Source organism: Microcaecilia unicolor, chromosome 4 (assembly GCF_901765095.1).
Source record: "Microcaecilia unicolor chromosome 4, aMicUni1.1, whole genome shotgun sequence".
In the NCBI taxonomy this organism is placed as follows: Eukaryota; Metazoa; Chordata; class Amphibia; order Gymnophiona; family Siphonopidae; genus Microcaecilia; species Microcaecilia unicolor.
This window is the reverse complement of record NC_044034.1, coordinates 294112110-294139407: the sequence shown is the minus strand read 5'-3', so window position 1 is coordinate 294139407 and position 27298 is coordinate 294112110. Positions and strand designations below refer to the sequence as shown.

Sequence of the window (27298 nt, the reverse complement as noted above, 5' to 3'; positions counted from 1 at the left end):
ACCTCTGCTCCGTAGTCAGTTCGGCCTGCCTTCGCACCGGCGTGCGCCTAACATCTCTGCCACCTGCCACTCGCTGCGTGCATTTCCTTCTCTTTTCCACCGAGTCCCGCCCATCTCGACCGACGACTGCTCAGCCTTCCCCTGCGGCACCCCGTGCGCCTTGCGGACTGACGTCTCTTCCGATGGCTGGCTTCTCTCTCCCTCCTAGCTCGCGGCTGCCCGCTGTCTTCAGTGCAGCCGCAAGCCTGCACCTTCCGCTTCCTGCTGCGCTTGCACTCCATCCCTGCCGGGCCACCGGTAGTATCAGCACTGTGCAGAAGAATCTTGGAGGCCACTTCCATTCCAGGTCCGGAGCAGAGTCAGGTAATTAGGCCCTGCAGTTCGATCTTAACATTTATTTAAATTGTGCTGCCTTGACTTAAAAAAAAAATTATTGCATTTTCTGCTGCTGTGCTAGTTTGGCAACAGCATTAAGCTGCAGTGGGGAGGGGGGGCATAAAATGTGAAAAGGAAGGACTGGGGGGGGGCAAGAATACTAGTCTGGATGGGAGAGAAAGAGGGCATGCTGGCTAGATGGATGGAGGGGACAGACAGAGGGGCAGACGGTGCTGGAAGTGAGAGAAGAAAGGGCAGACCAGATGCTGGATGGAAAGGGGCAGAGAAGGAGGCAGATGCTGGTTGGAAAGGGGCAAGAGAGAGGGCATAGGCTGGATGGAAGGCAAAGAGGGAGAGAAAGGGCAGCAGATGCACCTGTGACTAGATGGAAAGGGGCAGACGCTGGATGGAAAGGGGCAGAGAGAGGGGGCATATGCTGGATGGGAGAGAGAGAAAGGACAGATGCACACGCACAGCTGGATGGAAAGGGGCAGATTTATAGTAGTAGTAGTAGTAGAGAGAGGGGGCATGCGCTGGATGGAAGGGAGAGAAAGGGCAGACTCACATGCGGCTGTATGGACAGAGGCAGAGAGGGGACAGACAAGGATGAAAAGCGACAGGGGCAGACGCTGAATGGAAAGGGGCAGAGAGAGGGGTTATATGCTGGATGGAAGGGAAAGAAAGGGCAGATGCACACGCGCTGCTGAATGGAAAGGCACGGGGGGGGGGGGGGGGGGGGGGGGGGGGTGTTAAAAAGAGGTCGGCCCTGGGTGTCAAGTATGCTAGGTACGCCACTGGCTGCCTATATGTGGTTAGCATGGTGGAGACTTGCCAACCAGTGTTAAGTATGGATGGCTGTGGCCTTCACAGAGTGGTGGGTGCAACTGTGCACCTTGTTGGGCACACTTGATGGACCGTGCGGGGTCTTTATCTGTTATCATTTATTGTGTTTACATCTGACCAGGGAGCCTAAACACAATTGTCTGGAATGATTTTGTAAAATTCAATAAAAGAAAATTAGCAGCTAAAACTGAATTTACCTTCAAATAGGACCAAAGTATTTTGTAGAACTACCGATATGCTACTTGACCGTCTAGGGCACTTGGGTCTTTCTGACACACTGTTATAGGTCTTTCTTGTTTCTATGTGCCAGATTGCTTTCAGTTCATGGGCTTCTCATTTATGATATCTTATCCCGTTAGAAATAAATTTGAAAGTTTTCTACCTAATATTTAGGAAAAAGCTTAAAGCTTTGTATTTTTAACAAGCTTTTCTTTTTTTTGTGGGGGGGGGGGGGGGGGGGGGGTGCATAATGTGATAGAATTTTCAGAGTTGTGTTATTTTATTGGTTTTGTAGAGCTACAAGCTTATGAGCAAAGACATAGAGTGCCAGTGGGATGGGGTAATTTCATGATTTGACTGGCTTTTTTTGTGTGTGTACAGTGTTTCTGATTATTTTTTTATATATATATAAACCATTCTGGGTTCTTTGCAACAAGGCAATATATCAAATTCAAATAAATAATAAAATTATACAGTTCTTTCCTTTTCACCAGGAGAGCTGGTATGCAACATATGCGAGCAGTGAAATTGGCTGCTGTGGTATCCATGCCAGAGATGGTTGCTCATATATTTGCATTATTAGCTTTAAAATATGCTTAGACTAGTAAGAGGCCCGTTTCTAACAGAAAGGAAACGGGTGCTAGCAAGGTTCCAGGGCCCCCTCCCTCCCTCCCTCCGAGTTCCAGGCCCTCTCCCCTCCGAGTTCCATGCCCCCCCTACCTGCCTCCCTCTCCTCCGAGTTCCATGCCCCCCCTCCTCCAATTTCCGCCGCCCAGCGCCTCCCTCCCTCTGTGTGGCCTCTGAGTGTATGGAGGATGTGTGCAGGTGCCCCAGCCCTCATCTCCCCTTACGTTCCCGCCCGTAACCTCCGTTCACAAGATAAATCCCTCCTTTCAGTACCCTTCACCACCACCGCCAACTCCAGGCTCCGCTCATTCTGCCTCGCCTCACCCTATGCTTGGAACAACCTTCCTGAGCCCTTACGCCAAGCCCCCTCCCTGCCCGTCTTCAAGTCTTTGCTTAAAGCCTACCTCTTCAATGCTGCGTTCAGCACTTAACCCTTACCGATCAGTGAATCCAGACTGCCCCTATCGGACCGACCGTTCACTTGTCTATTAGATTGTAAGCTCTTTGAGCAGGGACTGTCTCTCTTTGTTAAATTGTACAGCGCTGCATAACCCTAGTAGCGCTCTAGAAATGCTAAGTAGTAGTAGTAAGTGCCAGCTGTTGTTTAAAACGTTTTATTCCGTGCTCTGCCGGCAACAGTGAAGTCCAGCACGCACGGACGCCGCTTCACACTGCCTTTGCTTTGGCTTCTGTTTCAACTGTTCCTCTAGTCCCGCCATTCCGCAAACAGGAAATGAGGGTGGGACCAGAGGAACAGTTGAAACAGAAGCCAAAGCAAAGGCATTGTGAAGCAGCATCCGTGTGTGCCGGACTGCACTGTTTCCGGCGGAGCAGGAGGTAAAAAGTTTTAAACAACAGCTGGCACTTACGAAGGGCTGGGGCACCCGCACATGTCCTCCTTGCACTCGGAGGCCACAGAGAGAGAGGGAGGGAGGCGCTGGGCGGCGGAAATCGGGGGGGGGGGGTGGAACTTGGACGTGAGTGGAAAGCGGGAGGAAGGTAGGGGGTCATGGAACTCGTGGGGGGGGGGGGGGGGGCAATTGTTTACTCACCTCCGGTGGCTGCTGTAGGTTCCCTTCCCTCTCACTTCCTATTGGTCTGCCCTGTGACATCATCCCCAGGGCGGACCAATGGGAACTGTGTTCCGAACCCAGGCATCCAGACGGAGGTGCAAATTATTATATTTACTAGTAAAAAAGGCCCGTTTCTGACACAAATGAAACGGGCGCTAGCAAGGTTTTCCTCGGAATGTGTATGTTTGAGAGAGTGTGTGTGAGAGTGACTGTGTGAGAGAGAGACAGTGAATGTGCGAGTGTGTGTGTGACAGAGAGAGAGTGAGACTAGGTGCATGTGTGTCTGTGTGAGAGAGAGAGAGAGTGTGTGTGTGAGCGAGCATGAGAGTGTGTGCCAGGGCCTCCCCCTCTCAGTTCCAGGGTCGTCCCCCTCCCTCCGAGTTCCAGGGTCGTCCCCCTCCCTCCCTCCCTCCGAGTTCCAGGGTTGTTGTCCCCTCCTTCCCTCCCTCTGAGTTCCAGGGTTGTCCCCTTTCTCCCTCCCTCTGAGTTCCAGGGTCGTCCCTTTCTCCCTCCCTCTGAGTTCCAGGGTAGTCCCTTCCTCCCTCCCTCCCTCTGAGTTCCAGGGTCGTCCCTTCCTCCCTCCCTCCCTCTGAGTTCCAGGGTCGTCCCTTCCCTGCCTCCCTCCCTCTGAGTTCCAGGGTCCCTCCCTCCCCTGCATTATGTTCTCTCCCCTGCATTCATCCATATGCAGGCAACGTCCTCTGTGCCCTGCCCCCTCCATCCATCCATGTGCAGCATCTCTCCCCTGCCCTCTCCACCTCCCTCTGAGTTCCAGGCCCCCCTCCCTCCCCTCCTCCGAGTTCCAGTGTCCCCTCCCTCCCCCCCATTTCCAGGATCCCCCCTCCCTCTGTCCCTCCCAGTTCCAGGGTCCCATGGAACTGGGAGGGAGGGGGGACGGAGAATGTTGGAGGAGTGACGTCAGCAGGTGGCTACAATCCCAGTGACACACATTGGAACGTTGGAGGAGTGATGTCACAGGTGGTTACGATCCCAGTGACACACACTGGAATGTTGGAGGAGCAAATTATTATATTAGATTATATAGGATAGGATGTGCTATAATTATCCAGACTAGTAAAGCAGTGTATTTTGTGGTTGCAGGCATTTAAAATCTATGAAAAGATGGCACATCAGGACCATGAGAAAATGATGAAGAAACTGGAGGAGAAAGTGAAGAAAGAAGAAGAGAAGAGTGCCGAGAGGATGAATGTCCCTCCCCCAGCTCAGGAGGTGGAGATAGACTCAGCAACTGAGCAGGGTCCTATTACTGAGGAGCCCCAGGGAGCAGTGGGTGAGCAGCAATCAGTAGCGGTAGAGCCAGTGAAAGAGGCAGTCAAACTAGCAGGGAGCTCTGTAGCTGCTCCTGCTGTTGCCAATCAGAAGGAACTTCCTGCAACACCCAGGTGAGGACCCAAGCATATGCTTATACTGTCTCTTCTTCCTCTCCGCCAACCTCTGTATAGCCACCACTTCATCTCCCATATTGTTTACAAAAGTGCCCGTTGCCTGCCTTCTCATCAGGAGCACAGGTGCATCATCATTTGCAATACATCTGAGCTCTGCCATACAGAGAAACAGGGTTGATGCAGCTTTTCCTGCAATACTCCAAACTTCTGAAGGCATATTTGAGATTTGCATGCTTCCTGCAGTGCTCCCAAAATGTTACGTGATAGGCAACTCAAAACGTAAGCTCTTATGACTTAGAGCACTAGCCTGAAAAATCCCTCTGTCCAGGTTGTTTATCTGCTCTCTAGGATCCCTTTTTGGAATCCCCTCCCCTGTTCCCTATCTGCTGGCTATTTGACATTCAGAAGAATGGTTGATATAGATCATATGTATTACACAAACTGCTCAGTAGCTAATCAGAATTTAAAATCATCCAAAATTGCTGTTTGTGACTGAATTTTGTGGCTTTATCTGCAGCTTACCTATGATATTCAGGTCTCCTGAGAGGATCATATCATAAGCCTCTCATTGACTTTCTTTCTTTTGTGTTCAGGAATCAGGAGCAGTTCCAGACAAATTCTGACAGTTACAATGGAGCCGTACGAGACAACTATATCTGGTCTCAGGATTATACCGACCTGGAGATTAAAGTACCAGTGCCAAAGGAGATCAGGAAAGGCAGACAGGTAATGGATGGGGGTGCTCTGTGGGACAAGCAGATGGGTAACTGGACAGACTTTATTGTAGTAGAAGCAGTTAAGTACGGGAAGATGTTCTCAAAGCCAACATTCATACAGTCTGAAGAGGATTATCCTGGGTAGCCCAGCCTGGGTGGAAGGAAACGAAAAAATAAGGAGGTAACTAAACAGACATTTAGCAATCCCCGATGGCAAGCCACCTCCTGTAGGAAGGAAGGTAACTAAAGGCTAAAGAGAAAACGTGGGGCTGAGGCTGCATCAAGGATAGGCCAGTGTCTGCTTGCAGTGCAATGAGTGGAATACATGCTTGCCATGCATGAGACTGTGTGAAGGATGGAGGCAAGAGAAGCAACTAATGTAAATTGAACCCCGATACAGCCTGAGGTAGGAACCTAGGGTACATGCAGAGAACCACTATATTGCGATGAAACTGCTGACAGGGCCAAAGGTCATAGTCCTGATGAGCCTATGTGACAGCCATCAGAAACAGGTTGAGGTTGAGAATTCCCCTCGACAGGAACACAAGCAGCATAAGGAAGCGCTTAAGAAATGGGGATACCGATGCTGAGGTCTCCGCTTTTATTCAAAGATGAGAGCACTGAGAAAACTGAGGCGAATCTCCACCGAGTCAACATAGACTAAACTCAGAAAGATGTAGAAGGTATGCCTGCCAGACAATAAACCTATCCCATTGGAAAGAGAAACACTTCCGAAGGGAATTTTTCTGAAAAGCCAGAAAGACTGAGACACTTTCAGAAAAACGCCAGGAAGCTAATGAGAAACCTCGATCATCCAGGCCATGTGGGCCAGAGCCCGGAGGATGGGATGCAGAAGAGACCGGTCCCCCATTACGTGGGGTGAGGAATAGAGAATACTCCGTGGCCCACAGCGCCTGGAAAGAGAATTCCAGAACAAGAGGAATTTAATCTGCAGAGGCCATTAAGGATGTATCAGAATGTTGGCTCTTCAGTACGACTTGCCCGACCACAGAGCCACAGCACCCGGAAAGAGAATTCCAGAACCAGAGGAATTTAATCTGCAGAGGCCATTAAGGATGCATCAGAGTGTTGGCGCTTCAGTACTAGGTGTCCGACCACAGAGCCTGCCCCAACAGGGAGATGAGAGGAGACAAATTGAGAAGATTGTTCTCCCAAGGAAGGGGAAATGTAAGTGACTGTAGTCTGTTCTGGACATGGAACAAAATGGAAGGACAGGGTTATGTACTTGAGTAACCATGAGAGATATCACAAGGATGTTACAGAAAAGGGAGAACCTGGAAAGAACATCTCTAGGAAGAGATCTATCTTTTGGCTGTACAACTTAGTACAGTCAAATGGCCACTATCCTATGCTGCTCATCCATTTTGGCACAAATGATACTGCTGGGTATTCTACTGAACATATCAAATGTGACTTCATGGCTCTGGGTCAGAGGGTAAAGCACCTAGGTGTGCAGGCGGTGTTCTCATTGATCCTGTTGAAGGTAAAGGATGAATGAGGGAAGCTTGATCCTGGAGCTAAGTGTGTGGCTGTGTGGATGGTGCCAATGTGAGCGCTTCAGTTTCCTGGACCATAGGATGATTTTCCAAGAGCTACTGAGCTGTGATTATGTCCATCTTTCAAGGAAGGGACGAAGTGTCTTCAATAACAGATTGGCTAAAGTACAAAGAAGGGCTTTTAGCTAAATCTGCTGGGGATGGGTGAGAAATGCCCCAAAGTAATTAATAACCCCCAGGGAGGTAATGCTTCAAATACCACTATAGACAAGGGGGAAAAAAGTAACATCTGGAAAGACTTGTATACCAATGCCTGCAGTATGGGAAACAAATTTCTAGATCTGGAAGCTTCAGTGATAGAAGCCGACTTGGATTTAGTGGTGGTGATGGAGAGCCACGGCTGGGATATAGTTATACCTGGCTATAATCTATTCAGGAAGGACATGATAGGAAAAAGCGTGGAGGAGTGGCATTTTATGTTAAGAATAGTATTAAAGTGACAACTGCAGGATGTATGGGGTAAGGAAGAAGCACTCTGGGTTAAACTGGCAAAAAGGAAAGGAAAATGTATTTATGTTGGCGTAATAACACAGATCACCTTCACAGTCAGAAGAAATGGATAGAAACTTAATTGAAGACATCCACAAAATAGTTAAGAAAGGGGAAGTACTACTGATAGGTGATTTCAGCATGCCACATGTCGATTGGGACGTCCCTGCCATGTGGTTGTCTAGAAGCAAAGAGATCTTGTATTCTCTACAGGAAGAATTGTTACAGCAGTGAAACTGATGCGGGATGGAGCTATCCTAGATCTGATGCTTACAAATGGGGAGAATGTTTCTGATTTTACAGTGGGAGATCATTTGGCATCTAGTGATCACCGAATGGTGGTGTTCAGTATTAAGATAGAGGAGAAGAGGGCTTATTCAAGATTGAAGGTCCTAGATTTCAAAATAACTAACTTTGCTGAGATGAGAGAATTTCTCAGGAAATAGCTGGGTGGGAACAGCTGAAGGAAGTAGAACAGCAGTGGGCAAATCTGAAAGGAGCTATTTTAAAGGCAACAAAACTATGTTGGAAAACTACATGAAAGTAAGAGGAAAAGAAGGACGCTCTGATTCTCAAACATAGTAGCTGAAAAGGTAAGGGAAAGAAGATTAGCCTTCATACATTACAATAAGACTCAGAAGGAGGAGGATAGGCAAAAGTACCTAGAAAAGCTAAGAAAAGCTGGAAAAGCTGTCAGGAGTGCAATGAAGCAAATGGAAGAAAGGATAGCCGATACGGCAAAATTGGGGGACAAGACATTTTTCAGATATATAAATGACAGGAGGAAGTGCCATAATAGCATTGTGAGACTCAAAACAGATGGGGAGGAATATGTAGAAGCTGATAAGGATAAAGCTGAACTGCTTAACAGTTATTTCTGTTTTGTGATCACGGATGAAAGGCTGGGGTAGGACTGCAGAAAACAAATGCTATTGGGGATGGATGTATGGTAGACCGGGACCGATTTTCAGAAGACTCTGTTCAAGAGGAGCTGGAGTAGACAAAATGACGGGGCCTGATGGGATACATCCGTGAGTACTCAAGGAACTTGTAGATGTTCTGGCGGCACCGCTGTCTGACCTTTTCAATGCTTCCTTAGAGTCTGGAGTGGTCCCAGAGGATTGGAGAAGGATGGATTTGTCCCTCTGCACAAGAGCGGAGGTAAAGAGGAGGTTGGGAATTACAGACCTGTCAGTCTGACCTCAATGGTGAGTAAACTAATGGAAGTGCTTCTAAAGCGGATGATCATGAGGTTTCTCAAATCGAATGGACTGCAGGACCTGAGGCAGCATGGCATCACTAGAGGCAGGTCGTGTCGGAGAAATCTGATTGATTTCTTTTACTGGGTGACCAAACAATTGGACGTGGGAGGGGCGCTAGGTGTGATATGGTACCTAAAGTGACTGACTGGGTTAAAAACTGGTTAAGTGGAAGAAGGCAGAGGGTAGTGATAAATGGAGCCTGCTCTGAGGAAAGGGCTGTTATCAATGGTGTGCCGCAGGCTCTTTTTAACATTTTTGTGAGTGATATTGTGGAAGGACTGTCTGGTAAGGTTTGACTCTTTGTTGAATAATACCAAACTCTGTAATAGGGTGGACACCCCGGAAGCTTTGGATGGTATGAAGAAGGATCTAGCAAAGCTTGAAGAATGGTCCGATAATTGGCAACTAAGATTTAATTCTAAGAAATACAGGATCATGCACTTGGGGTACAAGAATCCAAGGGAACGGTACAGTATAGGGGGTGATGTGCTTCTATGTACGAAAGAAGAGCAGGACTTGGGAGTGATTGTATCTGATGACCTTAAGGTGACCAAGCAGGTAGAAAAGCCAGAAAGATGCTGGTGGAGGTCGTGGCGATGAGAACTGTGTCAGAATTTAAGAAAGCGTGAGACAGGCATGTGGGATCCGTTAGGAAAGTTGTTACTTCTGGGTGAATACCTGGTTGTGCTGCCCCCCCCCCCCCCCCCCCCCCCCCCCCCCCCGCCGCTTCTTTTTGCGCTGGTATTCTGCGACTGGTGTTTGCTGACAAACAGAGTTCAGGGTATTCTGTGAGAAGACGATTTATAAGTATTCTATTTTTACTTCTCCTGCATTTTCCCTGGTGGGGTAACGTGGGGTTATTTCAGCGTCTTTGCTGTCAGGACCGTTGCTAGTCAGAGATGCTTCCCACGCTGCAGTGATTCCTTTATGGCAGCTCCAGCTGAGAGCATTGAACACTGCTCCTGTAGTTGAGCATGGCAGGCAATGTCAAATTGCTGTGCCTGTTGTAAACTGAGCAGACTTCGGGATAGCAGAGAAAATCCTGTGGAGGAAACGTCTTCCTCGGAGCTTCATGACCTTTCTTCTGGATCTGATTTCCAGTCAGTTTCTTAACTTGGAGCAGTGGCAGCCATTTGGAATACTTAGGCTGTAATTTTTCTGATTTTGCTGGCTTCTGTTATAGCAATGCTTATCTTCTCCCAACATGAGCAGGAGACTGTTGAACCAATATTTTCAACTCTTTCTAGTGTTTCTTTTTTCTTCTCCAAATTTTATTGTGTTACTTCATCAGATTTATTGAAAAGGAGGTAGACTGAGAATCTTCCTTAGCTCTTTCAGTTTTAGCGGACAGCTTCTGCCAAAAGGTCAAGCTGCAGCAAGGGGAGGATTTAGACCAGTGTTTTTTTCAACCAGTGTGCCACGGCTGCTTCCCAGGTGTGCCACGGAGATCCCATATGCTACATCTTCCACCTGTGTCGTATGCCCCCCACCCAGTGGTGTGCTTGTAAATTTTTAACAGGCTCTCTCCCCGGTCCACCTCTGCGCCCCCCCCCCCCCCCCAAAAAAAAAAAATTTGCAGAGCTGGCTATAGCCGGGTGGGGGGGGGGGGGGGGCAATGCATTACTCTCTCCAGGAAAAAAAATTAAATGATCCCAAGTTCCAATCTAATTCATGTTTAATGTGGGATAAAATGCCATAAATAAGTAAATTAAATATAAACTTTTAATGTTGAGCACCTGATTCTCAAAGTGAACATATTCCAAGCACTATAATGAAAATAAAATGATTTTTTTTCTACCTTTGTCTGGTGACTGTTTTTCTGATCATGCTGGCCCAGTATCCGATTATGCTGCTATCTGTCCCCTTAACTCCGTTTCCAGGGCTTCCTTTCCATTTATTTCTTTCCTTTCCTCCTTTCTTCTTCATTTCTGGTCCTCAGCTTCTGCCTATTTTCTTCATCCATGTGCAGTTTTTCTCCTCTCTTCCTTTTCCCTCATCTCATCTCCTTCCTCAATCTTCTCTCCCCTCCATCCATGTCCAGCATTTCTTCTCTCTCCCCTCCTCTCCCCTGCCCTGCATGCACCCATCTCCAGCAGTGACCCTCCTCTCCCTTGCCCTGCATGCATTCATACCCAGCAACCCTCCTCTGCCCTGCCCTGCACCCATGTCCAGCAGTGTCCCTACTCTCCCCTGCCCTGCATCCATGTCCAGCAGTGGCCCTCCTCTCCCCTGCCCTGCATGCACCCATACCCAGCGACCCCCTGCCACCCCCTCCCGAGTTGTTTGGCGAATGCTTCTCCTCCCTCCCTCCCGATCTGGTCCCTCACCGCCTGCTTGTTCTTTGAATTCTTCGGGGCAGGCAGTCTTGCCTGCCCGCTTCCAGCACTGACTGTCCCCCGCTGCCGATTCGCGCTTCAAAATGGCCGCCGAGACTTCAGCAGAAGTCTTGCGAGGCCGCCTCTGGAAGTCTCGTCGGCCATTTTTAAAGCGCGAACCAGCAGGGGAGGACAGTCAGCGCTGGAAGCGGGCAGGCAAGACTGCCTGCCCCAAAGAATTAAAAAAACAAGTGGGTGGTGAGGCGGATCCGGAGGGAGGGAGGAGAGCCAGAGCCGGCTCGCAATTTTCAACAACCGGCTCGCAAGCCGGAAGAAAATTTAACAACCGGCTCTTGCGAGCCGGTGTGAGCCGGCTCCAGCACACCACTGCCCCCACCCGAACTGGCGTCTTTTAGCCCCCTCCACACACACCTGAAACAGCATCTTTCACCTGCAACCCCCTCCCTCACTGAGGTCCGCCAGCTTTTTATTCCTTTCCTCCTCCTCCTCCAACGCTCTTCCAACCTTCTCATTAAGTTCCAGCATTGTCAGCAATCAAGGCAGGCCAATCCTGGAAGCTTTATTTCTGCAGCGGCAGAGATGGGTGTTTGGGGGGAGCAGAGACAGAGAGGAGGCAGACTCTGGATTGGGAGGAAAACAGAGAAGGGGGAGCGAGAGGGAGGGCAGAGGCTGGATGAAAGGGGGGGGAGAGAGTGGACAGAGGCTGGCTGAAAGAGGAGAGCTTGCACAAGCAGCATGGAGCTTGGACCTCGGGCAGTGGTCGTGGTGTATGTGATGTTAAACACCATAACTGGGAAGTACCAGGAGTACAGGTATGGGCAGAGTTGCACCTGCTGGCACTCTCAGTAGTCCATGTGATGGTGGTGGACAATGTCCAGATGACTTTATCAGTCAACAGACAATGAGACCTGGGGGAATGGGTGCATTCAGTCCAGTGCTCTTCCACCTGGTGTGAAGAGCTAGGGAGTTCCACTGTTTGACCTGATGGCATCACACCTGAATTCCAAATGCCCTTGGTTTTTCAGTCAGAGAGAAGGGAGTCCAGGTCAGTGAGGCTGGATGCTCTGGTGTAGCCCTGGCCTCTGCTTCAGCCCATATACATCTTCCTCCTATGGCCTTTGGTAAGTCATGTGATAAACAGGATTTCAAGTCACCCATTTCTGGTTGTTCTGATTGTGCCAGGTTGACTACATTGCTCTTGGTAAGCAGATCTCCTTCAGTTACTAGTGGGTGCTCCACTACCCTTGCTAAGAGGGCTAGGGCTCTTCTTTTCCAAGGTCTATTTCTCATGGAAGATCCAGATTTCTTCTGGCTTATGGTCTGGCTTTTGAAAGACAACACCTGAGAAGCATGGAGTTTTCTCCCTCAGTCTTTGCCATGCTGGCCGGGGGTGTGCCCCCTGGTGGACAGATTCCAGTCATCATTCTTAACAGGGCAATCTGTATCAAGGATTGGTGCTTAATTCTCTCAAAGTCGGGTGGCAGTCCTTACCTGCTTCAAAGGCAAAGTTAGTGGGTCCTTTGTTGCAGCCCAGCTGGATGTAGTATATTTTTATGTGATTAAGTTTTTGTTCCTGCTTCAGGTGGTGGTGTTGTTGTGGGATCTCTGTTTGGTGGTGTTGACCCTTCAAACCACTTTGGCAGGCCTCTCTGAAGGAGCTCTTTAGGCAGTGTTCCTTGTGGGCCATCTGTTCAGTTAGAAGAATCTCGGAGCTGCAAGTGATTTCTTTTAGGTACCCTTATTTGTCCTTGTCTTCTGATACTGTTCGCATGTACTATTCTCTTCTTTCTGCCAAAAAGTGTTTTCTCCTTTTCATTTTAGCTATACAGTTTCTTTCCATGCTTTTTGGAGACCCTTGGCGTTAGGACCATAGCAGATACTGCATAAGCTGGATGTTTGCAGAGTGCCTCTCAGCTACTTGGAGGTTACTAATCTTTTTTTGACGTTGAATCATCTTTTATTTTGTTTCATTGCCCTCACAAGATCATGTGGCCTCGAAGACTCTGATTGCATGATTATAGGGCTCATTTTCAAAGCATAAGAACATAAGTGTTGCCATACTGGGACAGACCAAAGGTCCTTCAATCCCAGTATCCTGTTTCCAACAGTGGCCAGTCCAGGTTACAAGTGCCTGGGTAGATCCCAAAACAGTACAATACAGTGGACATTAAGGCCCGCTCCTGGTCTGATGGCGGGGACCGTAGCCCTGGAAAACATTTGCAGTGTCACGACATGGTCCTTTCTAAATTCTTTGTTCAAACATTACAAGCTTGATGTTTGGGCTAGGTGCCGTTTCTGGGGCAGTCGTGGAAGGTGTTGTCATCTTCTCACCCTGTAAGGATAGCTCTGGTACATCCAGTAGGTCTGGACTGGTGTAGCAGGATAAGGAAGGTGTGATTTATTATCTGTTAATTTCCTTTCCTTGAGTCCTGCTAGACTAGTCCAGGACCTACCCCAGCAGACTGAGAGATTTAGTAGAGTCCTGGATCCTAGATCTGCTCCCTGTCTGCATATAATCTGTTCTGCGGAAGTAGCCTTAAGAGGCCTATGTTCTGGGTCTGATTTATTTGGTTTTCTTATGATTTTTTTTCCTTAATTGTTTTGATCTTTCTGTTGAGTGGCTTTGGCACTAGCATACTGAAATCTTCCTGCCTCTACCACTCCTTATATCGGCGATGTCATCGGACTCTTCAAGTCTTCCTCCATCTGCTTGTAAAGGGACATGATCGTAGGTGTAAAGTGGTGTAAAAAGGAATTAACAGGTAAGTATAAATTTCACCATATTTTATAGCCAGTGTTCTCCCAGAAATTTTTGCCAGCCGGGGTAGGGGAGTACTGCTCAGTAATATAAAATTTTCTGTTAAGTTAGCCAGCGCATGCCTGTTCAAGGTCCTGGGAGAACATTCTTTTATCCCCTCCTATTGCTATAACAGTCTGTGGCCAGAAGCCACATGCTGCAAGTGGTCCTCTCAGCACATAATGAAGCTCTGGAATTGTTTTATAGAAGGATGTGGTATAATCAGTTAACACAACTGAGTTAAAAAAAAAAAGTTTGGACAAGTTCCTGGATAAATAGTTCATGAACCATTAAAGTAAACTTTGGGAAATCTACTCTTCGGGATAATCAACATAGAAGCTCTACGTTTTGGGACCCTGTCAGGTACTTGTATCTAATTTCCATCAGCAGGCAAACCAGGATACTGGGCTTGGTCTAGTGTGGCAGTTATGTTCCTTCTCATGTGAACACTGCTTCCGCAGTATCCCCAGCCAGCCAGGGGAGTACAATTTTGGCCTGGCATCTATGAACCCATGGATTTCAACACTTAACAAGAGTGAGATGATATTGCCCACTGGAAGTCATTTTGTAATACAAGAGACCATAGTTTCCTTCTGTTCCCCTGACATGTTCAATTTGTATCATTTGTAACCCTAAAATTATAAATTGGGATGCTCCAAGTCTGCCCTGGTGACTCCACAGTCAGATGGTTTCCTTCATAGGCATTGTGAGTATCCCGAAAACCTGACTTGTCCTCTTCCGGTTCTATCACTACCTTCCTCACTACTAACAGCTTCTGCTGGTGCTCTCTTATTTGCGCTGCACCAAACTTTGAATACTGACATGCTGCAGTACCACAGAGAACAATATGTTTTTATGCCACAGGTAATGCACAGAGAGAATAGTGCACTGTGTTCTGCAGTAATATGTATTTATGCCAGGGCCAGTGTTGCACCATGCACTGTTTTAAAGCACATCTGTACCACAGGGACTAATGTCCTGCCTTTTTTCTTTGTTTGTTTTTGTGTTTTGTTTTTTTACTGAACCTGTATAATATAATTGAGGAGGCCCAATTTTATTTCAAACATAATAAATCAAGAACAAAGTGTAAATTAGCTGCCATTGGCAAATCAGGAATGGGGAGTATAAGAGGAGGAAGAGAAGGCAGATTTGGGCCAGAGAAAGGAGGTGGCAGCAGCAGCAGCAGACATAGATATGGGAGGGAGGGGAATGCAGTGGCACTACCTTGGCAGATCTGGTGTCCAAGTGGAAGGGAAAAGGAGGCAGTAGCAGTAGATTGAGGGAGGGAGATAGCAGTGGTGGCTGCTGTATGATGTAAGGGCTAGGAAGAATTTTCATTTATTGGTAAACTACTGTACCTTAGGGAATAATGGATTACTATTCTCCCTGTTTTCCCTTACAGGTTTCGGTTGATCTTCATTCTGACTCAATCCGTGTGGCAGTGAGGGAGGGAAGCGGCGAGACTGTCCTCGTGGAAGGGAAGCTGACTCACAGGATCAATACAGAGACTTCTCTCTGGAGTTTGGAGCCAGGGAAATGTGTTCTGGTGAGGCTGGTTCAGATACCTTTACTACTTATGAAAGGAGTTGTCCACTGTTGAAAGAGCAGAAAGTTGATGGCAGTGTAGAACTCTAGCCTTGCTGTCCAGTCCTGAAGCTTTCTCTTTGTGTCTCTAGTAAGCATGCAAGATCTCTGGTTCTCAATCTGTGGTCCACAGACCTCTGGTGGTCTGTGAGGGAATCGCAGGAGGTCTGCTGAACATAGAAAATGAGAAAACATATTCAAGATTATAGCTTTTCAGTCATAAGCAGCAGCCAGAAAAAGAAGGTGCAGTGATAACAGTGACTGCATGGATGGAAGCAGTAGGAGCCTGTAAATCCAGAAACATGATAATGTCATCCCTTTACTACAAGAGCAGCACTGGCTCCCAGTTTGGAATAGCATAAGGTTCAAGATTTTAATATTAGCTTATTGTACTTATATGGGGATCCTGGTTTATTTAAATTCAGTTTTAATTCCATGTTGTCCCTTTGCAGCCTGAAATTTTTGCAGGCAAATTTTATCATTAAATATTAGCTAAATTAAGATTGGATTCCACTTAATATAGCTCGTAAAATTCTTTAGCCTTTTCTTGTTGGAATGCACTTCCCCTAGATTTATGATTGAAGAGTTTTTAAGATATTGCTTTTTAATCAAGCTTTTAAATTAACTTAATTAGGGTAGCTTCTAGCTGGCTGCTAACCCCTGCCTGTTTACAGCTACATATTTTGGGGTCTAAATGTTGTGTTAAATCACTTTGTTGTGTGTTTTTTCTGGTATATAGTGTTTAAGCTTTGTAATATACCCATTTTTTTTATGGCTTTGTAAACCACTTTGATAACATGTTTGAATGGCGGTCTATCAAATCTTATTAATAAACGGTTGAACGCCCCAAAGAAGCAGAAATGATGGGGAGCCATGTGGTCTGAAGCAGCAGGAGGGGTAAAAGCTTGAAGTTGTATGAGTCTGTGGTGGCTGAACAACCTGAATTAGCAGAAACAGCAGAAATGGATCAACAGTGGCAGCATAGATCTGAAACAGGAGCTGCAGGTCATGGTTCTAGAAACAGCAATTTAGGAGCAATAGGTGAGAGGAGTGAGGGAGATACAAATGGCAGTGATGGAGATGGCGGGGGCAAGAGGGAGACTAATGGGCAAAGGGAGAATTACCTGGGGCAAGAGGGAGAGAGAGAGAAAATAATGGAGACTGGCTAGAGATGGAAAAATTGGGATGACGAGTGGGTCCTTGAAAGTGATTTGGAACTTGATAAAGAGTCTGCATAGCTGTAAAGGTTAAGTATACCTGCTCTAGATGATTGGGCAAGCAGAATTTTCATTCTCCACCATTTAGTTTGTACATAAGAATTGCTATAATAGGTCAGACCAAAATTCCTTTAAGCCCAGCATCTCTTCTCTGACAGGAGAGGCCAATTGAGTTTGTTTCAGCACCAAAACCAGCCTGAAATCTAGGTTCACTTATGCTTCAGTTTCAGCCAAAAATGCCATGCATTTTCGGTTGAAACTGAAACTCCCCCCCCCTAGCCCCCCCCCCCCCCCCATTCACCACAAGTTCCACCCTTTCCATAGTCAAAATGACTGCCATGGGAGGTTGCAGCAGCCAAAATACAGGAGAAATTGACATTTTTGCTGGGTATGTGCACCATAAACATTCAGTTTAGAAAACTAATCATAAAAACTTTCAACGGTTTGAAAGCCAGCAGATAAATGTGTATCTGACAGCACATACATGTTTATTTTATAGAATAGCAGCATGAACGTGTGTGTGCCGTCACATATTTCTTTGCCAGTCCAGAAATATAAATGTGTGTATTCCTGAACTGTTTGGCTTTTTTGGAGGACCGAATCCACTGGAGAATTAAGAGGCAACCTCCTCTAATCCCTCCAGTGCACTGACGCTCAATCAGAGCAGTTTACCAAAACCTAAATGTGCTTGGTAGCAGGTGTAAATTCTGTTGTTAATCTATTAGGACATCGATGTTTATTCCCCTTCTGAAATGGGGAATAAACGTGTCTTCTAGGCGCAAGCTAAAAGACCTTAGTGTGCGCTAAATGCTGCATGTCCTATTTTATATCTGTGGACCACATGGCACTTAGTACATGCTAATAATGTCTGTTAGCCCCCTTGGGGTCTTAATGTGTATACTATATCTCAGCTTTATAAAATGGGAACTTAGATGTTTATGCAAGATAAACGTTTAAGTGCAGGTATATGCACGTCTCTAGCGTATCTAGCCCTTCTAAACTGATTGTTACTATAGAGGCATACCATGCAACAAGAAATATGCCTTTCTGATCACTGAAGACATTTGGACATATTCCCTTCCCTAACAGCTTGCCCTCTCTCGCCCTGCCTACCTATTTATTTGGTTTAAGATTGTATTTATATTCCCTTCCTTTATCTCTCTGTTCCTTCTACCCTCTCAGTTCTCATTGCATTTATTTTAATGGTTCATTGTAAGCCGCTTTGAGGCTGCAAAACTGCGGCAAAAGGCGGGGTATAAATGATCAAAATAAATAAATCTCAGCAGAGGCTTTCAGCATTATAGGAACTTCTAGCCCATGATCAACTTTTGGATTATCCCAGCTAGGAGCCGTGCTAAGAGCACTTCATGTTGTAGGATGATGTGCTGGAGTTTGCACTTATGCTTCTAGATTTCTTCTTTTAAGTAGGCTTCTGGGGGGGGGGGGGTTGGGGGGAGGTCCTGCATTTATGCATTTTTCCCCCTCCAATTGTTTAAGAAATATCAAAACAATACAATAAAGGGGAAAAGTTTAGAAAATGTTTTTATCCAAGATGGCGTCTGAGGCAGACGTGCACTCGGTTAGCTCCTGACTACCAGATGAACGCCAGTAGCCTGGGGTTTCCTTGGAACCAATGATGGGGAAAAGGAAGGGAAAGTCTGCAGTGCCTACCTCCTCAGGCCGTACAGACTCCTCAACCATGCGACAGGCGACTCTGGATACGATGGTCCTAAGAGTGCCGGCATCCACGTTGAACGCTTCGGTAAACCCACAAGATCGGGAACATAGTGTAGAGGAAGCGACGCTAGTCCTCCCTCGCATACAGCTCCCTCGCGACCCGGCGGTGAAAGAGAGGCATCGGAGGAGCAGCAACCAGGTGCACCCGGAAGCGGTTTATCCCTGGCAGCTCGAGTTGGAGGCCCCGTTGCCACTTCTTCCCCTGTGAAATCATCAGAAGCGGGAGGACAGGGTATGAGTTTCGTATCCTTACCGACTTCACAACAGGGTGATACCGCCGGAAGAGTTTCGAGGAATAAAAAGACCTGCTGTGATAACCCTTGAAAGTATTTGGGAAGCGATTCAAGGCATGAGTCTCACTCTGCAGCAAAATTTGGTCAGTATGAGAGGAGAAATGGCGGAGATCAAACAGAAACAGGAACATACTACACTTCGGATTGAGACTATGGAAACCAAGTTCAGGTACTGGAAAATGAAATACAGACTTTTAAAAATTTTTCAGCAGTTGTTTCCAAGGATAAATCTTTCTAGTCCCGTAAAATTGAATATTTGGAAAACCAAATACGAAGGAACAATCTGAGGTTGTTAGGCTTCCCAAAGTCACCATTGATTTCTCCTTTGGACATGTTTAGAAAATACTTAATGGAAGTCCTACTTATCTCCTCAGATAATCTCCCACCCATTAAAAGGGTTCAATATATATCGGGTGTTAGAAATATAAGAGATCCTGGTCCTACAGATATGAACCTAACTGATTTTCTCCAAAATTCATTAGAAGTCATAACTGAGAGAACTACTCTTCTGGTAACATTTGCTCTCGAATTCGATCGAAATAATATTTTCAAATTGTATTTTTGCCATATTAATGAAAACTTCCTGGGAGCAAAAATCCAAATATTCCCTGATTTAGCCAGGGATACCCAGAAAAGACGGAAAAAATTTCTTCAGCTTAAATCTATAGTACTTAATTTGAGTGGAACTTTTCTGCTTTGAAATCCTTGTCGCTGTATGATAGTATATAATTCCTGAAATTATCTTTTTTTTGACCCAGGAAAGTTACTTGAATTTATTTCCAGTAAAGAGTGAGCTCTTAATACCTGAATAATAACACTATGTACCGGCTGCGTTCAAAATGTATGCTTCTGCTTCTAGCATATATTTGCTATTTCCTTTATTTCTTATTTTATCGTTTAATTTCTTTGTACTTGGATCATATTGTGGACTAAATATTGAATATTTTTTCCTTTGTTTACTGATGTATTTGCAAAATTTCTTCATTTCCATATATTTATGTTTAATGCATGAATGTAAAATTGAAACTTATAAATAAAGAATTAAAAAAAATAAAACAATACAATAAAGGATGATGGCAGAAATCAGTCATAATCTCTCACAAAATATATGTAGCATACAGAAAGGGAAATTTAAACAGACTATTTACCCACCTGGTGGGACATTGTAATTTTCCCTGTCCGCCCATATAGTTTACAGCAGGTCATCATGACGATGCCATTGTTGTACAGTATTTACAGTAAAAATATTTCAAGCTGACTTTAGTGACACAAAAATGCATTCAGTAGAAAGTTACCGTAATACATGTTAATTTTTATGTATGTCATATATGTATGTATAATAACAATTATATGTTTCTGGACATATATTTTTATAGGCTAATTATTCAGGCAAGTGTTAAACTCACACTGCTTTATATCACAGATTTTGCAATAGTTCTCTGCAATTGTCCTTTTTAAAAATTGCCCAAGGGAAAAATGCTTTCAGATTTGTGTCTGCATTTTCTATGGATATGTTTCTGGTTTGAAAATGCCTAGTTTTAAAAATCTTATGAACAAGTAACTCTCTCTTCTTATTTGTCAGAGGAAAGACTTCAGATTCTCTGCAATCACGGTATTATTTCATTCGTGCCTCGCAGACTGCTTCCTGTCCTTTATAGACCATTTTGTCTGTTATCGGGACTAGGTGCAGAATCCTCGCTAGTCAGAAAACCTCCTTTTTAGTTCCAAATGTTCAACTGTTTTTAAGTCACATATACACTTATCTGGGCGGTTGCTTGAACCGTTGGGAACGCTCAACAGCAAGCTTCTGTTTCTCGAATGCTTCTTCAGGAGCTATATCCCCGGCTATTTCTTCCTGCCCTATAATAGACATATAAATTGGCATTTTAGAGAGAAGACCGTAGTAATCGTTATATGGGTTAAACTGCGTGAAGCACCTACCTGTACAGGTTCCTGCTTATTTTTCTGCGGGACTTCTATTCTTAAAGATGGTGGCCCTAATTTTTAAACCGGATGCCATTTAGTTCTACCCAATCATATGCAGTTTATCCCATATAACAGACAAAATGGTCTATAAAGGACAGGAAGCAGTCTGCGAGGCACGAATGGAATAATATCGTGATTGCAGAGAATCTGAAGTCTTTCCTCCGACAAATAAGAAGAGAGTTACTTGTTCATAAGGTCTAATTCATAGTGATTTCATAAGTAAGTACCATACGTATCCTTAACTAGTTTTAAAAATGCAAAACACTGTACATTGTTGACTCTTCCACCTCCAGTAAATTGTGGGTAAAGCTGAGTGAAAAATCTCTTAAAATTGACCTGCTTGTATGGGAAAAAATATGCATGATGTTCCACAGGGTACTGAGTAGCCATGTGCATGGGTAACTTACAAAGTACTTATAGTCAATAATGGCAGATGAAGAACTGTATGGTCCATCCACTGTATCAACAATTTAGGCATAGCATAGCTTAATCATTACATATTATATGAAGTCAGCATAGTTTATAGATTTTTTTTTTAATTTGCTAAACCGCTGTAACTGACATAGAACTAAGTGGTGTACAGACTATAAGGAAAAGGAAAGGAACAATGTGGCATTATATCTATCCCTGTACCCATAGGCGTCACTACAGTCCTTCAGAATTTATTTATGACCTAGATTCCAATCCCCTCACCCCCCCCCCCCCCCCCCCCCCCCCCCCCGGTCTCTTTATTTTTGTTCTAGCTGTTCAAAAAACATAATAAGAAGGAAACATTTTTTTTTTTTTAAATTTGGAATGCCTCTTAGCCAGAGACTCCTAACAGTAAGATTGATTTTCTCTAAGGACAGGCAGAATGAAGAATAAAGTTATTCCGCTGTAGAAGATGTTCTCTGAGGACAAGCAAGCCTATAAGTCTCACATGTGGGTAACATGATCTGAGTTGCTCGGTCTGGTGCTTCTAACAAGCTTTACAGAGCTCTATGGAGCACGAGTCATGCATGCTCTACTGCGCGCATACATGAGTGCCTTCCCACCCACTGTGAGAGTGTGGGCACAACGGTTCTATTTTTCTGCAGTGAGGAGAGGACGTTTACTCTCTCCAAAAATAATAGGACTAGGGGGCATGCGATGAAGCTACAAAGTAGTAAATTTAAAACGAATTGGAGAAAGGGTTTCTTCACTCAGCGTGCAGTTAAACTCTGGAATTCGTTACCAGAGAATGTGGTAAAGGCGGTTAGCTTAGTGGGGTTTAAAAAAGGTCTAGACGGCTTCCTAAAGGAAAAGTCCATAGACCATTATTAAATTGACTTGGGGAAGATCCACTGCTTATTTCTGGGATAAGCAGCATAAAATGTATTGAACTTTTTCGGGATCTTGCCAGGTATTTGTGAGCTGGATTGGGCACTGTTGGAAACAGGATGCTGGGTTTGATGGATCTTTGGTCTGTCCCAGTGTGGCAGTACTTATGTACTTAAGTACATGTTTTCGCCCCTCCTCACAGCTCAGTTGGTTTGGTTCACACAGAGCTTATTTTTGTGCCTTCCCACTCTTTTTTTTTTTTTTTTTTCTGTTTTTTATTAACCAGTACCTTGTTTGGAGTATTTTTCCTCCCTTACATTTTAGGTTTTTTCCCCTCTTCTAAGTTTTCTTTATTTTTACCACGCTCCGTAGGCCTCATTTAGGCCTGAGACTCGGTCGGGTTCTTCCCTCAATTTTTCTTTGGTGCTTTGCCCCTTTTTCAGCACCATAGCGTCTTTTGCTTTAGTCACACTGTTTTTCCCTTCCATGTCATTGAATGCTCCCAGTGGCTTTAAACGCTGTACCTTATGCAATAGGACCATCTCTGGCAAAGACACCCTTTCTTGGTGTCTCCAGTGTCTGGGGCCTCAACATGCCCCTTCTGTGTTCTATGAAGAAAAGAACCCAGTTAGCCAGAGATGCTCAAAGAGAGAGAATTTTTGGAGCCAGGTCCAAAGCCTCAACAACATGGTGTCTCCGGTGTCTGTATTGAGAGTTGCATTGGGTGCATTGAGTGGGTCTCGATGCCGGCCGCTATGCAGGCCTCCCGGGAATGACCAGAGTCAGACCCGACCCCGAGGCGACATGAGGATTTGACATCAGCACTGAGGAGCATCGATGCCTCATTCCCTAGTCATGGAATTCATGCTCAAAAGAGGCAAGTGTTATAGAGACTGCTGTGCCCCTGGTAGGGAAGCTAGGGCCCTGGATTCTTTTGGGCAGAAGATGTATTGGGCCTCTATGCTCATCTCCCTTATCCAATCCTACCAGCTCTACACGAGCCTGTACTTGCAGTCCTTGGTGTGAAGTATGTTTGATCTTTCTGACACTGTCCCACCAGAACAGAGACTGACTGTTCGCCAGCTGGTTATGCAGTACAAGGCGTGTCATAAGTTCTTGGCCAGGGGCACCTATTACACTTTTTTGATGTGGCGTCCAGAAGTATAGCAATGTACAGACTGTCCTGGCTGTGTGTCTCTGACTTGGACCCTGCAGTCCAGCAGAGGTTTGCGGATGCCATGGGCCAGGGGGTGACCTTTTGAGAGAGAGTGATTTTTCTCTGAGGACAGGCAAGATGAAGAATAGTTATTCAGCTGTAGCAGGTTTTCTCTGAGGATAGCAAGATGAATAGTCTTGCTGCCTGCCCACCTCCCCTTGGAGTTGCATTCTATCAGCTATTGTACTAAACTGACGTGGTCCTGCACTAAGACAACATGCGTGATGAGGTGCTTCCAAATGCTTCTAGAAAAGAGTGCTGGGGAGCTTCTTTGACTCAGGCTCCATTGGTGACATCACCCAACAGTAAGAATATTTATCCTGCTGTCCTTTGGAGAATACCTGCTTACAGGTGAATAACTTTGCTGAAGTTGGTCTTTTTTGATGGCAGTAGATTGTGTCATCACCGAGGAGGAAACCGCTTGCCTTCTTTCCTCCTCGAAGTGCACCACCTGTTCTTCTGATTCCATCCCCACCAACTTACTTAACATCATCTCTCATACTGTCACCCCCTCCATCTGTCATATCCTCAACCTCTCTCTCTCCACTGCAACTGTCCCTGACACCTTCAAGCATGCCGTAGTCACACCTCTCCTCAAAAAACCATCACTTGACCCTACCTGTCCTTCCAACTACCCTCCTACCCTTCCTCTCCAAAATACTTGAGCGTGCTGTTCACAGCCGCTGCCTTGATTTTCTCTCCTCTCACGCCATCCTCGATCCACTTCAATCCGGCTTTCGCCCTCTTCACTCGACAGAAACAGCACTCTCTAAAGTCTGTAATGACCTGTTCCTTGCCAAATCCAGAGGCCACTACTCCATCCTCATCCTCCTTGATCTATCCGCCGCTTTTGACACTGTCAGTCATGACTTACTTTTTGCCACACTGTCCTCATTTGGGTTCCAGGGCTCTGTCCTCTCCTGGTTCTCCTCCTATCTCTCCCACCGCACCTTCAGAGTTCACTCTCATGGATCTTCCTCCACCCCTATTCCCCTATCTGTTGGTGTTCCCCAGGGATCTGTCCTTGGACCCCCTTCTCTTCTCAATCTACACCTCTTCCCTGGGCTCCCTGATCTCATCTCATGGTTTCCAGTATCATCTCTATGCTGATGACACCCAGCTATATCTCTCCACACCAGACATCACCGCAGAGACCCAGGCTAAGGTATCAGCCTGCTTATCCGACATTACTGCCTGGATGTCCAACCGCTACCTGAAACTGAACATGTCCAAGACCGAGCTCCTCGTCTTTCCACCAAAACCCATGTCTCCTCTTCCTCCACTTTCTATCTCAGTTGATAACACCCTCATCCTCCCCGTCTCATCTGCCCGCAACCTCTGAGTCATCTTTGACTCCTCCCTCTCCTTCTCTGCGCATATCCAGCAGATAGCCAAGACGTGCCGCTTCTTCCTCTTTAACATCAGCAAAATTCGCCCTTTCCTCTCTGAACACACTACCCGAACTCTCGTCCACGCTCTCGTTACCTCTCGCCTTGACTACTGCAACTTACTCCTCACCGGCCTCCCACTTAGCCATCTATCCCCCCTTCAATCTGTTCAGAACTCTGCTGCACGTCCCATATTCCGCCAGAACCGATATACTCATATCACCCCTCTCCTCAAGTCACTTCACTGGCTTCCAATCAGATACCGCATTCAATTCAAGCTTCTCCTTCTTACCTACAAATGCACTCAGTCTGCTGCCCCTCACTACCTTTCTACCCTCATCTCCCCTTACGTTCCTGCCCGTAACCTCCGTTCACAGGACAAATCCCTCCTCTCTGTACCCTTCACCGCCAACTCCAGGCTCCGCTCATTCTGCCTCGCCTCACCTTATGCTTGGAACAACCTTCCTGAGCCCTTACGCCAAGACCCCTCCCTGCCCATCTTCAAGTCTTTGCTTAAAACCCACCTCTTCAATGCTGCATTCGGCACCTAACTCTTACCGTTCAGTAAATCCAGACTGCCCCATTTTGACCGCCCCTATCGGACTGACCGTTCATTTGTCTCTTAGATTGTAAGCTATTTGAGCAGGGACCGTCCCTCTATGTTAAATTGTACAGCGCTGCGTAACTCTAGTAGCGCTTTAGAAATGTTAAGTAGTAGTAGTACTGGAAATCTGGATATTTTGATTGTCCTTTGATCAGATGGGGTGGTGTACAAGTTTTAAATACAATTTTAGATTTCAGCTCTTCTGTGTGTACAAGTGACTCTAGTATGTACTACTACTACTACTACTACTATTTAGCATTTCTATAGCGCTACAAGGCATACGCAGCGCTGCACAAACATAGAAGAAAGACAGTCCCTGCTCAAAGAGCTTACAATCTAATAGACAAAAAATAAATAAAGTAAGCAAATCAAATCAATTAATGTGATTGGGAAGGAAGAGAGGAGGGTAGGTGGAGGCGAGTGGTTACGAGTCAAAAGCAATGTTAAAGAGGTGGGCTTTCAGTCTAGATTTAAAGGTGGCCAAGGATGGGGCAAGACGTAGGGGCTCAGGAAGTTTATTCCAGGCGTAGGGTGCAGCGAGACAGAAGGCGCGAAGTCTGGAGTTGGCAGTAGTGGAGAAGGGAACAGATAAGAAGGATTTATCCATGTACAAGACTGACCTTAGGGAGATGAGGCCTGGTTGAATCACCGGTGTGGGAATCCACCCAATCAGTGTCATTCCCTCTCCCCCCTTTTTTTTCCAGCTACATCCAGTGTTTTACATTTTCCAAAGTTGGCTTGTCCCATGCAACACTAGGACACGTGGTTTTAAGCTTAAGAAGGAAACAGAGAAGGATGCATTCACTAGAAAGAAGCACAGCTGTCTTGAGGAATCATACCAAATTGGGGTGAGGAATTGGAGAAGGCTGCCAGTAAGACTTTGCCATGGCCTGTATACCAGAAGATGTAGTCAACCTGATTCATCCCTCTACCTCCAGGATTCCCTTGTCCTCCTCCTAAGGATAGCTTTTTCCTTCCCCGGGACAACCCGGGAACCTGGCTTCTTTGAGTGGAGCATAAGCTGTTAGAGACAGCCTGTCTTATGCTTGGAGCAGCACTAGGTAACTTGCCAAATTTTAGTAGCCTAGGCATACAATATTTTTCCAGCTCTGTAACCATACCATGTATTTCTCAGTTGCTGCCAGGTTGGCTTCACTGGAAGCAAAGTGTATCTGCATAACAGGTACAGGTATTTGGTGGTGCGAACTTCCCATATTTTCTGTCTCTTCCGGTCTTTTGAGCCATCCAGTCAACTTATCACATGGCTACGATTATATAGAGCAGTTATAAAATTAAGTATCTGGAAAAGTGCTGTGGTGATGGTATTGCATACGTATTACCTGTAATCTTCAGTCTGCAGTTCATACTATTTGATCTATAGTAAAACATTCTTAGGCTTCTATCTGCTTAATCAGAATTGGTTAATATTCTACCTTTACCTCCTTAGTTATTAAGAAAGTTGCAAGCCAGGGAATTTGCCTTTCTACCTCAGGTGTGGCTGCAGGAATGTTTAATGTTCAGGGATCAACTTTGGACTCTTGGGTATGTTTGTAACTGTAATGGATGTCGGTAGTTTTTGATTGCCCTTAATTTTTCTCTGATAATCCCTTTGTGATTCTGTAGAATTCAGGCTGCTTGCATCAATCAGCCATCTGTTAACTTTAAGATCAGCTCTTTTGCTTTAGCAGCATAAACACTATTGGATCCTAGGAGAATGCAGGCTTCAAGTAGCCCTATACCACTCACAAATTGGCTAATTCCCTTATGTTCAAATTTAGACTGCAAGCAGTTTGGTCTAAGGAACTTATAAACCATGTGATTATTTTGCTGACATGTTCTAAAAATATCACCCATGTAGTGGTAGCAATACAGTGGCTTGGAGTAGGGTAGAGAAAGCATGGGTCCAGTCTGAGTTTGAATCTCTTCCCCTTCACCTTTGTAGTATAGGATTGGACAAATTGTTTTCTTTACACTGTTTATCCATGTCTACCTTCATAATTGCTGTTCTTGTTCTCTTTTGGAAGTTAGCTTTCCCATGGATATAGCTGAGAGAGTTGCCAGGGGCATATGCATGCAGACTTCTGAGGTGTGCTGATCACTATCATATTGATGTGCAGATGAAATACCTTGTATGTTCTGCAGAATGTCATGTATGTTGCTTGTGTATTGCATGCTTTAAAACCTGTGTATAGGACTTATCGTGTTGAGACATTTAACTGTCTTTATTCTTAGCTACAGAGTGTGGCAAAGTTGA

At 45.6% G+C, this 27298-nt stretch overlaps 1 protein-coding gene across 1 annotated transcript in view; it reads left to right on the top strand.

Moving 5' to 3' along the window:
- The window catches only part of NUDCD3 (NudC domain containing 3), a 56432-nt gene that overhangs the window by 15158 nt on the left and 13976 nt on the right, over positions 1 to 27298 (top strand). The window contains exons 2-4 of the mRNA XM_030201736.1: positions 4239 to 4540; positions 5137 to 5269; positions 15123 to 15266. Coding sequence (XP_030057596.1) covers positions 4239 to 4540; positions 5137 to 5269; positions 15123 to 15266 — 579 coding nt within the window. The remainder of the gene's footprint in view (positions 1 to 4238; positions 4541 to 5136; positions 5270 to 15122; positions 15267 to 27298) is intronic.